The sequence below is a fragment of the Hipposideros armiger genome, unplaced genomic scaffold (genome assembly GCF_001890085.2).
Source record: "Hipposideros armiger isolate ML-2016 unplaced genomic scaffold, ASM189008v1 scaffold_550, whole genome shotgun sequence".
In the NCBI taxonomy this organism is placed as follows: Eukaryota; Metazoa; Chordata; class Mammalia; order Chiroptera; family Hipposideridae; genus Hipposideros; species Hipposideros armiger.
In genome coordinates this window covers 574531-590933 of record NW_017731900.1, presented here as the reverse complement: position 1 = coordinate 590933, position 16403 = coordinate 574531, and the positions used below count along the sequence as shown (strand labels likewise).

Genomic DNA, 16403 nt, shown 5'->3' with positions numbered 1-16403 from the left:
GAAATATTTTCTTACATACTTCATTCCTATTTCTCTCACGCCCCTCTCCCCACATACTGCCCTCCACATACAACATATGTTCAATGCATATGACAGGCGACTCTCAGCTCCTTGTCAGCTCATCTAGGAGATGGATAGACTAAAATTAATGTCATGATGACCTGACCTAGCGCTTAGGTCATTGTATCACCTGGCAAAGATTAATTTTGCATATTTATCAATATGTTATTTAATATTAGCAAGAACAACTTTTTGTATATTATTGTTTAAAATGTTTGTAAAAGGACATCTTACTTTAAATTATTCAATTTTTTAAACCAATCTATGATGACTGTTTTGAACTAGATGAGTAAATCTCAATGTTTTTAAAAATCAAACTAATGTGGTTATGTAGCATGAATTTATAGTAAAATATCAGAAATTAAACAAGATCTAAAATAGGCCATTATCCTATACTCCTGAAGTCACACTGAATAGTGAGTGACTTTTACAATGAGAAATTGTTTATATCATATGAATACTACTAATGACAGGCCTTTTTTTAATGGCAAGAACACAAATTATTAATATATCAGTAAAATACAGTAGTGTTCAGTCTCTTAAATCAAAGCTTATGGACAGAAAAGGTAAGAGATTTAGGAGATTTTAGGGGAGATATGGAAACATCAGTGGACTTGTTACTCTCTATAACAGACAACTGCCACAGGCAAAAAACAAATAAAATGGCAATTAAATTGATTGTAGTACTTTAATGTTTTAAAGAAAGCTTATTAAAAATACAGATTTTTTTTAAAAATCTTACATTCTTGACAGATAAAGCATCACCTACCTTTCTAAAAACAGTAGGGATAAACACAATTGTAGGGAATGTATGTTAATTAGTGGTACAATCGTATGGATTGAAAAACCTGGACACACACCTACTATCTGCTGCTTTGAAGTCAGACTATGGCCTGGAATTTATGTCAGGTTGGTTCCAAATGGGAATACTGGGTCCCAGGCCAGCATCGGAGCATCAGTCAACCGTGCCTATGCAGGCACAGCTTCTCCAGCCATGAAAGCATAAATCACAAAGAAAAAATTTAAACAAGCAATTATTTGAGATACCAAGAAAGGAAAGGAAATCAGTTTTGTGAAAAACACTTCCCTCTTTTTATAAGCTTCTTTATTTACTCCGGATAGTTAACATAACAGTGTTCCATAGTGAAGTAAGCAGATTTTACACTCACTATCACTGTACGGATAGAAAGGGCCATATGCATTTTCGTTTTTATAAGTCATCTCCGATCACTGCAATATGGCACATGAGAACAGAGATTCAGAGGCACCAAGTTAATAAATACATTTAACATCGTCAAGCATTCAAAAGATAAATGCAATCATATAGCAAAAAAACAAAAATCAGTTTGTAACTTTGACCTTCCCCAAGGATGTGAAGAATCTTTTCATGTGTCAAAAATCTCTATAGCAAAGATTCCTATGAGAGAGAAAAAAATATGCAGATTAATATTTTTAACTCACTGATTTCACCATGTATAAAAAAATATATTCTAACATTAATTTGGCAATACTTAAGATTTTTCCCCAGCTTCTGTGAAGGAAAGCAGATACAATGTGGTTTTTTTGCTCAAACTGTGATACATCCATATCATGAAATAATATTCAACAATAAAAGGAATGAACTGTTGATACATACAACTTGGTTAGATCTCATGGATATTGTGATAAATGAAATAAAAATCCAATCTCAAAAAGTTACATACTGTTTGTGATTCCATTTATGTAACATTCTCAAAATGATGGAATTAGAGAGCTAGTGAAGAAATTAGTGTTGCCAGGGGAGGGCTGCAACTATAGAGTGGTATCACAGGGCATGAATTCCCTGGTGCTGATGGAATAATTCAGTATCTTGATTATGGTGGTGGATATGTGTGGTGTGTAAAAAAGCTGCACACACACACAACTGAGTGTGTGTAAAAACTAGTGCAAACTGAATAAGGCCTATGGATTAATTGTGTTGTACCAATGTCAATTTCCTGGTTTGTCAGATAGTGCCACTGGTAAGCTGGGGGAAGGATATGTGGAACTGTCTGTACTATTTTTTGCAATTCCCTGTAAGACTGTAATCCTTTCCAAATGAAAAGTAAAATAAAACTGTAGGACAGCCATACAATGGAATACTATGCAGTGGTTAAAAGGCACCTGCAGCAAAACCTGATATACACAACAACCTGGAAAAATCTCAAACATATTATGCTGAGTGAAAGTCACTAGAGGCTACATACTGTATGATTCCATTTATATGACAGCTCGGAAAAGGCAAAACTATAGAGACAGGAAACAGACCGGTGGTTGGAGAAAAGCAAATTAAGTACATTGATTGTTGTCTAAATAATAGGTGGTAGTCAAAAGATACCATTTAAAACTAACAGCAAAAGTTAAGTAAGAAAAAAGAGAATTAAGGGCACTATTAAAAGTATTAATAGAAAGGTAACCACTATAAGAAAACACACACCTTCCTGAATATCAAAAGAAATGCTCAAAGAATAACGAAATTGAAAAAGAAATGTAGTAAATGTCACATAATAAACACAGCTATCATGAGATAATATGACAGCTGAGACCACATTTAGCAGTCACATTAACAATTTGAAGGAGCTTAACTCACCTATTAAAAAAAGAATTTCGAAATGGCTCATAAAGCAAAACTCAAATCATATACGAGAGATACTTAAAATGCAGTGATTCAAAAAAGCTAAAAATAAAGAGATAGACAAAAATTTACCAAGCAAATGCAAACACTAAGGAAGCAGGAGTTGTAACTCTAATACCAGACAAAGAAGATGCCAAGCCCCTCCCTCATCCAAAAAGATTAAGTGTGTCAGAAAAGGACCACATTCCACAATGAAGATAAGACAGTTCAGAATATCTATGCAATAAACAAAACAGCAAACCACCTATATAAAACAAAATCTATAGGAGATACAAGAAGAAAATAAAAACATACTAATAACAGGAGATTTTAAAACACCATTCTTAGCACCATAGGTCAAGTGGACAAAAATTAAGCAACAATATAAAAGAACTAAAAATCAAAAAGGTAAATCTTTCATATATATATATATATATATATATATATATATATACACACACACTCTGAGAAGAAAGAATGTATTTTCTTTCTTAAGGACACATGCACCACTCACAAAAATGAATCATGTAGTAAAGTACAAAGAAAACATCAGTAGTTTCTGTAAAATAGAAATATTAAAAACAATATTATCTAACCACAATGCAATAACACTAGAAATTGAAAATGAAACCAAAACACACAAAAAAAGCCCTTCTCACTAGAGGGATGGGATAAAAAGCATACATGAAAGACTGATACTTCTTCCAGTATTACTTTCGCAGTTTTGACTTTTGAAAACACATTAATCTACACGTTGAAAAATAAAATCAAAGAAAAAAACTAGGAAGGTGAAAAATGAAAGCAAATTGAAACAAATGAGTCTAATGTTACTTCAAATGTATACCATAACCACAGCGAAAGGAAAATAATAATCCAAGTAATTTAAGAACATAGTATGTGACAATATGCTCTCAAGGCTTGGGCAAGGCAGCACATGGGGATAGGAAGGGAGACCTGCAAACAGAGCCTGAACTTTTTAAAAAGTTGGTCTGTTTATTGTAGTGGCTTAGGTGAAGAAATTTGAAAACTATTTTAGATGCATTCTGGGACTGAGCAAATGAGTAAGCATGCTGATGTTGTGGAATAAACGTATGGTGTTGCCAGGCCTCTCACTGTAGAAGAAAGGACATACAAATACAAAATGGAAGGAGGCAAAGAAGAAAACTGTGCGGATGATTTGGAAAAGAAGTACTGGTTGTTTTAAAAATAGTGTGTGTGTGTGTGTGTGTGTGTGTGTGTGTGTGTGTGTGTAGAGGGAGAGAGCATGTGAAAGAGTGTGAGTGAATGAGACAGCACACATGTCATCCCATAAACACATAAAAAGCAAATGGGGTAAGATTTTAACAATAGTGAGTATGGGTAAAATGTAGACAGACTTTCTTTGTATTATTTTTTGTTAATTCTCATAAGTTTGAAATTATTTCCAGATAAAAATGTTTTTACAAAATTTGTGACATATGACAATGTATCTAAAATATTTTCCTCTGAAAAATTAGCTTATTACTTTCCTAGAGCACATGTCTTTTATGGTACTATAATAATTAACCAGTGTTTTGTTAATGAAAGTAGATGAAAAAAATTGATGTTGTAGAAATAAAAAGAAAATCAGATTTTTAAAATATAATTTATGTAAACATTAGATAAAATAGAGATCATTCACTTTAGCATATGTATATAAAACTGATTATCAAAATACTTTATTTTTATGTGAACATATCTAATCATATAGCCGTGTCTAAATAGCACTATTCATGATAGACTGTTATTGTTTCCTTACTCCCTCAAATATTCACTGTATCTATTGCTATATGGTCCCACAGAATGGATCCTTAAATCGCTCACTCTTCCAGTGATCGATCGAGGCCTCGGTCAGGAGATCGATGGTGAGCACGATCCGGTGAATGACATTTTGTATTTGGCTTCATCGTAGAACTCAGATGATAAACATTACTTGAGTAATTCTGGCGGCGAAGTTCTTGCACAGCCCTCTCCCTAAAGCAAAATAATGAGGCTTTTTCACTTTATATCCAGTGACATCATTAATACTGTTGTAAAACTGTAGTGCAGGTCAGACTAAGACCTTACCGTCGTGAAATAACCCAAATCTGCTGTTATGTAAGAAACAATGCTTTCCCGGCTAAATGCTGCCTAGAGACGAAACCTACCTTTCAAAGCGCTCTGTCCCTAGTTGTCGTTTGGTAATGTCTAAGTCAGCTTCCAACTGCGTTACGACATTTCTGAACTGGGCCACATCTCTACTCTGGATGGCCCTGTGTAAGGAAACAGAATGGTGACAGCTGATTAAACTTAGAATATGGCTAGGCCTCCTAGAGTACCTGAACCACGTTGGCAATGTTTTCTCAGCTGAATCCAAGCCAAACTGTGATTTATATGGATGTATATGCCGATTTTAGATGTAGGAAATGTACAAAGCAGCCTACTTGAAAAGCCTACACTGTGCCAGTCACATTCAGTTAGTTAAACCTTCCCTGTCTCACTGTCCCTGTGTTTAGATGGGGTAATATTATCTATTATCTATCTATATTATCAATTTACTGTAAATTATTTTTATAAAAGTACTTGGAGGTATTATATGCAAAGTAGCAATATGACCAAATAATGAGCACTGGAATTCACTAGCACTATGATTAATATGGTTGGTTGTATATAGTATATGAAATCAACCAAGTGCTTTATATACATTTGTAATTACATTCGATATGCCAGCATACACTGTTAAGCATACAAAATTTTCTCAATTTAACAGGATCTTCCTTAGGGTTAAACAATGCCTCAAAAACCCTGTAATAAGCCCCACTATGGTAAGGAGGATAATGACAGACACAATGTGCTGCCTGCATAGAACATTCTAGCCTCTTTGCTTGCTTCTAGGACTGCATTGTAGACTGCTGAAATCTAAACTTAGAGACTAAGGCACAAAAGTGTACCATGCTTACCAGTTCTAAGTGACAGTACTTGTCAGCCAGATAAAACTAAGTGTACCCTTTAAGGTGGGCCTTTGGGCATATGTCACTAAGGCAGATTTCCACCTACCAGCTGGAGTCAGTGATCCTGCAGAACTGGTTGAAGGTATCACAAAAGCCCAGCTGCGGTGACCAAAAAGAATGACTCAGCCACAGCTGCCTTAACCTGAAAACAGTTTCTGAAGGAAACTGGCCTTGGCTTTGCACCCTTTGCTTAGTTAGTCAGGGTCTCCTGGGAATGGCTGAGTCCTGATACCATGATTCCTATCCTTCCCCAGGTCCCAAGCTCAGACAGGGGGGAAGAGCCGAGGCTGGATGAAAAAGCGTTATGGATAGGATAGATATGAACAGAGGCCAAGGGTCCCATTAGTTTTTGTGAGAGGTGATCAAGTTTTGGAATAAAACATTCACTATCCAGGCAGGCATTTCTAGCCAACCTTGCAGCCAGGGTCATTTAATAAGATGCAAATGGTGCTAGGGATTCTAAAAGAAAAAAAAGAAAAGAAAAAGAAGCCAAAATCAATGTTCTGAGGGCAGTAAGTCTTCAGTATTCTGTGACTGCTGGAGTTCTTCCAGGTACTTAATATATGAGTATAATTATAGGTACATAAGGAAATGCTATGTGACAAATGGAAAGACTAGGTAGCTATACCAGGGGGCTCCATAAGTAGAAAAATTCTTCTGATTTCACAAATATTTCATTGTTTTCTAATCCAGTTATAATATTTCCTAAAGGCAATGTTTTAGATCAGACATCCTATTATATCCAAAGCTCCACTGGAAACAATCAATAGTGATGGTAGAACTTAAATTTAGATCAATCTAGGTAAACACATAATAGAAATAAGTACTGCATCTTAGGCAAATCAGAATATTTCTGGTCCTCAGTTCAATGGCAAATTATGGGTGCTTCATTTGTCTAAATTCCAGCTTTAAAATCCTATTAACCTATAAAAAACAAAAATTCAAGAAAAATGGCTTTATGTTATTATAGTGCTAACCAACTCACATTTTATTTTCTGCCAAGCAAAGGTGTTCTTTAAGAAGCTGAATTTCAGATTCTTTTTCTTGAAGCGCTATCTGAGACTGGTATTCTTTGTCTCGATTGGCCACCAGCAAAGCTTCTAGATTCTGCATGGAGATTCTCTCATTTGTCATCTGACTCCTGAGGAGTTCTATTTCAGAACGAGCAGAATCTAACTCATTCTCCATCTGTACAATAATAGGAAGATATCTGTGCTTATTCCTCTTTATTCACTTAACTCACAGATTATCAGAGGCTCATAACACTTCTGTGTTATCTTATAAACTGACACCCCCTTCTCATTTCTCGATTAGAAATTGTGTCTTTCTTCTTACCACAAATACATACACACACACACACACACACACACACACACACACAGAGTATCACTTTCCCCAACTCTCTGATCACATCAGAAAATTCATTAATAAGTGAAGATTTATTAATCCCAAACTGCAAACAATTTCCATTTCCAGCTTTGATATGTATTTATGTATTTATGCAAGACTGACATGGTGATATCTGTGACAACTGCTGTGCCCTAAATTAGGAGAGTTACAAACACCTTATGGAAAAGTGGAAAATCATAGTACTCCATAGTTTGGGAAGATTAGGAATCATGACACATTCCCGCTCCTGCATAAATCCTTGGAAAGCTTCATTTTTTTTAAGGTTATCTTGAGACTGGAATATGCTCTGTAAGTTAAGTGTTTCTTCAGAAGGAGGAAAACCAGACATTACTATATAGAAAAAAAAAAGATTCCTTATCTCATAATACACAATATAACCAATTATGTATGCATTTTAAAAAGTTAAATGTGAAAAGGTAAAACTCTAAGAAAAGAGAATTTAATAAAAATGAAATTATTGGGGAAGGGGTAGGAAGGTAGGGAAAGAGCTTTCTAGACAAGATAACAATTAAAAAATGATGTCTGGGGCCGGCCGAGTGGCGCGATGGTTAAGAACTGGCTTGAGACGCCAGAGGGTCCCGGTACGGATCCCACATATGAGGGCCAGTGACACTGCCCTCCACAGCTAAGATGCTGAACAACAGCTCGACTTGGAGCTGGGCTGCGGTGAGTCGCCGGCGACGGCGTGGGCTGCAGCCCATGTGGCAGTGCGTTGCCATGGGCTACCGTGTGTAGCCAGCAGCCAGCGTGAGCGGCCAGCAGCCGCAGTGAGCAGCCGTCCAGAAGCCGGCGACTGATCTGCCTCGCCCGGGAAGAGCGCAATGATGGTGCCAACTTGGGCCAGTGAAGCAACGTCCTCCACAACTAGACTGAAGAAAAAAATGACAGCAACTTGTCTGTTCCCCTTCCCCAATCTCCCAGCACTGTTCCCATCCCCCCAATTCCCCAATAAAAAAATCTTAAAAAAAAAAAATGATGTCTGACTGCACAAAAACATTGATAGTCAATATAAACTTAAAATTTACAAGAAAACAACTGGAAGAAAATAAACTCAGTAAATGAAATAGAGGTAATATCTTAATAATATAAGGAACTCATATAAATTGATGAGAAATATGAGCTAATGATATGAATAGAAAACTTACAAAATATAATAACTTAATAAACATGAAAAAAGTTTACCTTTATGAATAACCAAAGAAATATAAATTAAAACAGGATGTTATTTATAGTCCAGGGTTTCTTAACCTTCACAATACTGACCTTTTGAGTTGGATAACTATTTAGTGAAGGAAGCTGCGCTACGCCTTATAGACTGTTTAGCAGCAGCCCTGGCCTCTATGCACTAGAGGCCAGTAGCTCCCCCTACTCCAGTAGTGGCAATCAAAACTGTCTCCAGACATGGCTAAGTGCCCACTAAACAGCATAATCTCTTGTGGTTGAACCACTGTTCTAGTTTATCAAACTGACAAATTTCTTAGCATGTGTTTATTAACATTAAAATGGGCAATGGCAATTTCATATACTCTGCTGGCAGAATACAAAATGAAGAATCACTTTTTTGGTAACAGCTTTATGCGAAAATAGTTCACATACCATACAACTCACCCACTTAAGAGGTGCAATTCAATGTTTTTAGTATATTAAAAGAGTTGCACAATCATATCGCAGTCTCACACTCTAGTGTTAAAAAGTTTTCATCATCCCCTCAAAAAACCCAGTATCCATCAGCAGTCACTGCCCACATCCCACACCCACCATTGGCTACAGCACCAGCCCTAAGCAATCCCTAAACTACTTTCTCTCTCTGTGATCTGCCTTAATCTGGGCATTTCATATAAGTTGAATCCAATGTGTGTGTGGTCTTTTGTGACTGGCTTCCTTCACTTGTCATAATGTTTTCCAGAGTTATCCGTTTTAGCAGGTATCAGTACTTCATTACTTTTATTGCTGAGTAATATTTCCTTTCATAGATGTAGGAATATTTCAGTTGTTTACACTTCCTGGCTATTATAAATAATGCAGCTCAGAACATTTGTGTACAAGTTTTTACATGGACTTAAATTTTCATTCCTCTTCAATAGATAGGAGTAGAATTCCTGGGCTTTATGGTAATCTTATTTTTGACACTTTGAAGAACTGTCAAAATGCTTTCCAAAGTGACCTCACTGTCACATACATCCCATCAGGAATGTATGAAGGTTCCAAATTCTCTACATCTTTGCCAACATTTGTTATTGTCTATTATTATTATTATTATTATTGCCGTCCTAGTGCTTGTGAAATGGTATGGTTTTAATTTGCATTTCTCTGATTGTTAATGATGTTGAACATCTTTTCATGTGTTTATTGGCCATTTATGTATCTTCTATAGAGAAATGTCTATTAAGGTCCTTTGCCCTTTTTTTAATTAAGTTATTATTATTAAGTCGTAAGAGTTCTTTATATATTCTGGATACAAATCCCTTGTTGGATATATGACTTGCAAATGTTTTTTCCATTCTGTGAAATGTCTTTTTACTTCATTGATGATATCATTTGCAGCATAAAGTTTTTTTATTATTATTTTGATGAAGTCCTTTTTATCTCTTTCTTTTCTTTTGTTGCTTGTGTTTCTGATGTGTATCTAAGAAAGTATTTAACCTAACGCAAGGTTATAAAGATTTACTTGTATGCTTTCTTCTTAAGAGTTTTATAATTTTAACTTTTACATACAGGTCGATAATCCATTTTAAATTAATTTTTGCGTATGGTATGTGATAAAAATCCAACTTCATTCTTTTCCATAGAGAGATGTTCAGTTGTTCTGGTACCATTTGTTGAAAAGACTATTCTTTCCTCCATTAAATTGTTTTGGCACCAATTTTTTGAAAATCATTTGGCCACAAATATAAAAGTTTACTTCTGAACTCTTGATTCTGTTCCATTGACCTATGTCTCTCCTTATGCTGGTACTATACTATCTGGATTACTGTAGCTTTGTGGCCAGTTTTGGAATTGGGAAGTGTTAGTCCTCTGACTTTGTTCTTTCTCAAGATTGTTTTGGCTGTTCTCAGTCACTTGCACTTCCATATTAATTGTATATCATCTTGTAAATTTCTAAAAAGAAGCCAATTTGGGGTAGTATTGCCATTTTAACAATGTTGTCTTCTGATCCATGAAGATGGGACGTCTTTCCATTTATTTAGGTCTTCTTTAATTTCTTTTGACAATGTTTTTAATGTACAAGATTTGCACTTCTCTTGTTAAATTTATTCCTAAGTATTTTATCATCTCTTGATGCTGCTCTTTTTTGTGTAATTCCATTTGATGGAATTGCTTTTTATTTTCATTTTTGAATTGTTCATTGTTAATATAGAAATGTAATTGATTACTGTGTATTGATCTTTTATCATGCAACCTTGATAAACTCATTTATTAGTTTTAGTAGTTTTTAGCAGACTCATTAAAATTTTCTATATCCAAGATCATGTCACCTGTAAATAGAGATAGTTTTACTTCTTCACCATCTGGATGCCTTTTATTTCTTTTTCTTGCCTAATTTCCTAGGCTACAACGTTGAATACAAGAGGTGAGGAGGGCATTTTTGTCTTGTTACTGACAAGAAAGAGGAAAAGTACTCAGTCTTTCTCTGTTAATAATGACGTTAGCTGTGGGTTTTTTGTAGGTACTCTCTATTAGTTTAAGTGGACTTCTATTTCTAGTTTATAATTTTTTTTAATCACAAAATGGTGCTGGATTTTGTCAAATGCTTTTTCTGCATCTGTTGAGATGATCATTGTTTTTTGTCCTTTATTTTACTGATATGATGTATTTCATTAATTGATTTTCAGGTATGAAACCAACCTTGCGTTCCTAGGATCAATTCACTTGATTATGGTATAAAATTCATTCTACATGTTGTTGGATTCAGTTTTCTAGTATTTTCTTGAGAAATTTTCATCTAAATTCATAAGGGATATTGATCTATAGTTTTCTGTCCTTCTGATGTCTTTGTGTGGTTTTGGCATCAGGGTAATACTCGCTTCATATAATACACCAGGAAGTGTTCTCTCCTCTCCTATTTTTTGAAAAGTTTACCTCAATTCACCTTTAAACATTTGGAAGAATTCATAATTGAAGTTTTTTTTTTGGAAGTTTTAAAATTACTAACTCAATCTCTTATTATAGATATATTCAGATTTCCTATTTTTCCTTAAATGAGTTTCAGTACTTTGTGTATTTCTGGGAATTTATTGATTTCACCTGTTATCTAATTTTTGACAATTATTTACTAATAATATACCTTTATAATCCTTTTATTTTCTATAAGAATGGTAGTGATGCCCCCTCTTTCATTTCTGGTTTTAGTAATTTAATATCTAAGTATAATTAAAGAATATTAAAGGAAGGATAGCGTATTTCCCCATGTACAAGACGCGCCCTTTTTCAGAAAATGTGGGGTCTAAAAACTGGGTGTGTCTTATACAGTGGTTGTAGTTTTTTTTACTTGCATTTCCTGCTGAGGACGAGGCAATATATGAAGAGAGTGATTTGTCATCAGACACAGATGAGGACAAGCTAATGGTTGGGAGTTTTGACAGTGATGAGGAGATGTATGAATTTTATGATGAATAAAACTTGAGTTCAATAACTTTATGTAATACATTTTTTTTCAAATTTTGGGCCCCAAAATTAATGTGTGTCTTATACATGGGAGCGTCTTATACATGGGGAATACGGTATTTAGAATTCATGTTCTCAACATTCCTCATGAGAAGAGTTAGATAACAGACAGGTATATTTATTTGGCAGATATAAAAATAAGACCTGGGTAAATTGTATGGCATGTAAATTATATTTCAATACATTAAAAAAAACTGAGACTATAAAAGGTTCTAAAATTCCTTATTCTAGTGCTTTAAATCATTTTCATCGGGACACGCAGGTGGAGATATAGATCTTTTGCCTTTAACCTCTACTTTCTCATTTAAAATTATCTGAGTGATTCCAGGGATGCAAAGCTGGTTTGATACTAAAAAATCAATCAGTGTAACCTATCATATCAACAGGCTAAAAATCACATGAACATATTAACTGATACAGAAAAAACATCTGACAAAAATTCAACACCCATTCAACAAAATTCAACAAGAACTCTCAGAACTATAAGACTAGAACTTCCCCAACTTGATTTAAAAAAAATCTATAAAATCCTATAGAAAGACTGAATGCTTTTCCCCTAAGATTTAAAGAAGGCAAGAATATGTTTATTTTGACCCTCTTATTCAACATAGCACTAAAGTACTAACCAGCGCCAAAAGGCAAGAGATGGCATAAATACTAGAAAGGAAGGAACAAAACTGTCCTTATTTTCAAACAACATAATTGTCTACATAGAAAATTCCAAGGAATCTTCAGAAAAACTCCTACAGCTAATAAGCGAGTTCAGCAAGGTCACAGGATGTAAGATAAACATTCAAAAATCAACTGCACTTCTATACACTGGCAATGAACACATTGATAGCAAAATTAAAGCTAGAATACCATTTACAGTGGCTCAATAAAAGAATAAGTACTTTGTATTCTTGTAGGTGTAAATCTAACAAAATACATGTAGAACTTACATACTAATGTAAGTTCTCCTCAATGGAGAAGAGGTAGCGTTTTCAACAAACTATACTAGAGCAGTTGGACACCCACAGGCAATAAATGAACATTGACCTAAATCTCATAGATGCAGAAACTAACTCAAAATGAATTATGAAGTTAAATGTGAAACATAAAACTATAAAATTTCCAGAATAAAACCTAACATAAAGCTTTGGGATCTAGAGCTATGAAAAGAATTCTTAGACTTAAAACCAAAAGCACAATCCATAAAAGGAAAATTGATAAATTGGGCTTCATCAAAATTTAAAACTTTTGCTCTGAGAAAGACGCTGATAAGATACATAGTGGGAGAAAATATTTGCAAACCACATATCTAATAAAGAACTAGTATCTCAAATACACAAAGAATTCTCAATACTCTACATTAAAACAAGCAAACAATCCAATAACAAGATGGACAGAAGACATAAAGAAACACTTCACTGAAGAAGACATATAGATGACAAATAAGCACACAGAAAGATGTTCAATTTCATTAGTCATTGGGAAATGCAACTAGACGATGATATACCACTACACACATATGAGAATGGCTAAAAAAAAAAATAGTGACAACACCAAATGCTAACAAAGAAACGGAAAAACTGGATCACTCAGACATTGTTGGTGGGAATGCAAAATGGTACAGACAATTGGGAAAACAGTGTGTCACTTCCCTAAAACATTAACAATGCAACAACTATATAACCCAAAAATTGCATTCCTGAACATTTACAGAGAAATGAAGATTTATGCCCACACAAAAACCTGTACAGAAATGTTTACAATAGCTTAATTTGTAAGATGCCCAAACTGAAAATAAGCAGGTGTCCTTCAATGGGTGACAGGTTAAACAAACTATGTTACACCAATAGCATGGAATGCTACTCAGCAATAAGAAGGAGTGAAGTATTAACACATGCAACCACCTGGATGAATCTCCAGAGAATTATGCTGAGTGAAAAAACACAATCCCAAAAGGTTACATACTGTATGATTCCATTTATATAAAATTCTTGAAGTGACACAATTATAGAAATAGAGAACAGATTAGTGGTTGCCAGGGGATACAGAGGGGTTGGGAATGGGAGGAAAGCAAATAGGACTACAAAAGGGCAACATGATAGACCCTGGGATGGAAATGTTCCATATCTTGTCTGAATCACCGTCAATATCCTGGTTGTGATGTTATACTAGTTTTGCAAGATTCTACCACTGGGAGCCCAGGTAAAGGATACACAGGATTTCTTTGTTATGTTTTACAATTATATGTGAATTTACAGTTATCTCAAAATCAAAAGTTAAATTTAAAAAGTTACTTGCTTGTCCTTCTATGCATAGTATAGCTGAAAAAATAGAAAGATAAGTAAAATAGTCCTTGCACTTGAACTTGTAGCTTATTATGCAAATAAACATATATGCATAAATGACTAAATTTCGAGGCAAAAATTTTATGTTAGGAGTATTTTAAAAATATAACAAGAATTAGCCTGACCACTTCACACCCATTAGGATACCTATCATCAAAAAAGAAAAAACAAAACTAAAAAATAACAAGCGTTTCAGTTATTACAACAATGTATATTACTTCTCTAATTTGAAAACACCAAGTAAAATATGTTTTTAAAGAAAAATTAAGAACATATTATTTGAATTTTTCCAGTGAGTATTCATGAGTTACTTTCATCATCAAAAGGTTCTTGCTGAAATAAAAATGACTTAAAGAAGTCTGAGAATTCTGTCATATACCACTTCATTAATAAAATATTAACAGTGGATTCTTACCAGCTAGACACATGATTCTCAAATGCAACATATCCTCCTAGCAAATAGTAGACACAAAATTTAAATTTCAGTATGATTTGGTAGTAACAGAAATGTAAACATGGCCAAAATTTGTTGACATTTTAATTACACTATACAACTTATATGAATATCCCTTTAGGATCCGGGCTCCATCTGTCTCTCCAGATGCATCTCCAGTCACTTTCACCCATGCATGCTATGCTGACCATTGCAAATTACTTACTATTCACTCAAGAACTCAATGATAGCTCCATACGTTGCCTATGTTGTTGTTCCCTTTGAATGGAATGCCACCTCCCTTCTGCCCAATAGGAACCCCCTCTCTAATACCTTGAATATTTCTTTTTTTTTTTTTTTTAGCTGAGCCATCCTGCCACCTGTCGGCAGCTCAGTGGCAGCTCAGCTTGGGCCAGGCATCGAACTGCTGTTGCTCAGAGCTTGCACTCTTGAGCGAGCTCTTAACCAACTGAGCCACTCTGCTGGCCCTTGAATATTTCTTATTAGTATAACATGCATCCCAAATTATTTGTATGTCAAGACTGGAAGGTCCTTAAGGGCAGGGGCCTGTATCTTTTGAATGTTATATTCACAGTGAGAACACAATGTCAGGCCCATGATAGATACCATCAACTGAATTACCATTTAAAAGAACCCAATTAATAAATAAATTTAGCTTGAAAGAATATCATTAAAGTTATAATTTAGCTGGATAAACATCAGCCTTGTGCTTCTTTGCTGATTGGTACGTCAGTGTGTTTCATAATTCTTCTGGCTAGAAAGAAGTACTATAAATTACATGCTCAAAGGGTTTCTGTTATATTCTTGAATTGTTAGAACACAGCTGTCAAATTAATCTCCTGGACTTTAAAAATAAAATCTAAAGATGAAAGCCATGACTTGACGTACTATTTTATAAAAAAAAGGAACTTGTTTTTCTAAATTTGTAGTAATTTTATAGTAATAGAAATATGAAAAGAACCACTTTAAAATGTATTGCATACCATTTCTATTTCTTGATCTTTAGCAACCAACTGTCGATTAAGAAGTTCTTTGCTTGAGTCAAGTTTAATACAAAGTTCCCTCGTGGAAGACAAGTCTGCAAGGGCAGATACTTTTTCAAACTGAACCTTTTGAAGCTCCTCTTCCATCTTTACAACAGATTTATGTAAGGTAGAAATCTGGGACTTGTAAGACCTTTCTGCATTTAAGTGCTGCAAAAACAAAATTATTATGTGTGTATATATATATATTTTTTTCCAACTTGTAAAAAAACCACAACATGGAAAACAAAATGGGGCAAATCTTTTAACGATAGTACACTTACATTATAAGAAACATTAGATGATATAGGCAGTAATAGCATGCACAAAACCCTCTGGGGAAAATAAATTCGGGTTTCGAATTGCTATACATAAGGTGGTCAACTGATCATGCTTTTTAATGTAATTAGCAAATAATTCCCCACTAAAAAGTCTCAACCCCAAAGCTAGTTGAGATATATATGTTTGGTCTATAGTTCTGTCAACATTTGCCACAGTTTCAATTTTTCTATAATATAAATATTATTGTTGTCTTTAACAATAAAGTGGCAAATAAAACATTAGCCACTGTTCCAATCACAACACCCATTTTCCAGTTTTTGAATGGCATGTTGATATCAATCATAATCTCGTAAAATGAGGGCTGATAACTCCTTAGCACTTACTAATCCCTAAGGGAAAAGGACTCTGGGCAAGTGAAAATTAAGAATACATTCGCATTATGAGAAGCAAGAGCATGTTTTTAAAAATGGTAATATGAGATTCAAGTTATATAAACGCTTTCAAACATTCAAGGTAATTCCACACACCCCCTTT

The 16403-nt window shown here is 34.5% G+C and overlaps 1 protein-coding gene across 6 annotated transcripts in view; it reads right to left on the bottom strand.

Moving 5' to 3' along the window:
- Window positions 1-518: 518 nt before the first annotated feature.
- The window catches only part of TSGA10 (testis specific 10), a 103749-nt gene continuing 87864 nt past the window's right edge, over window positions 519-16403 (bottom strand). For 3 of the 6 annotated variants that reach the window (XM_019669227.1, XM_019669225.1, XM_019669226.1), the window contains exons 16-20: window positions 15549-15758; window positions 6686-6888; window positions 4858-4962; window positions 4535-4684; window positions 1144-1477 (exon numbers count right to left, since the gene is read on the bottom strand). In XM_019669227.1, the coding sequence (XP_019524772.1) occupies window positions 1453-1477; window positions 4535-4684; window positions 4858-4962; window positions 6686-6888; window positions 15549-15758 (693 nt within the window). In that variant the 3' untranslated portion in view covers window positions 1144-1452. Of the gene's footprint in view, window positions 1478-4534; window positions 4685-4857; window positions 4963-6685; window positions 6889-15548; window positions 15759-16403 lie in introns of all 6 variants that reach the window. The other 3 variants (XM_019669229.1, XM_019669230.1, XM_019669228.1) reach the window with 2 other exon arrangements.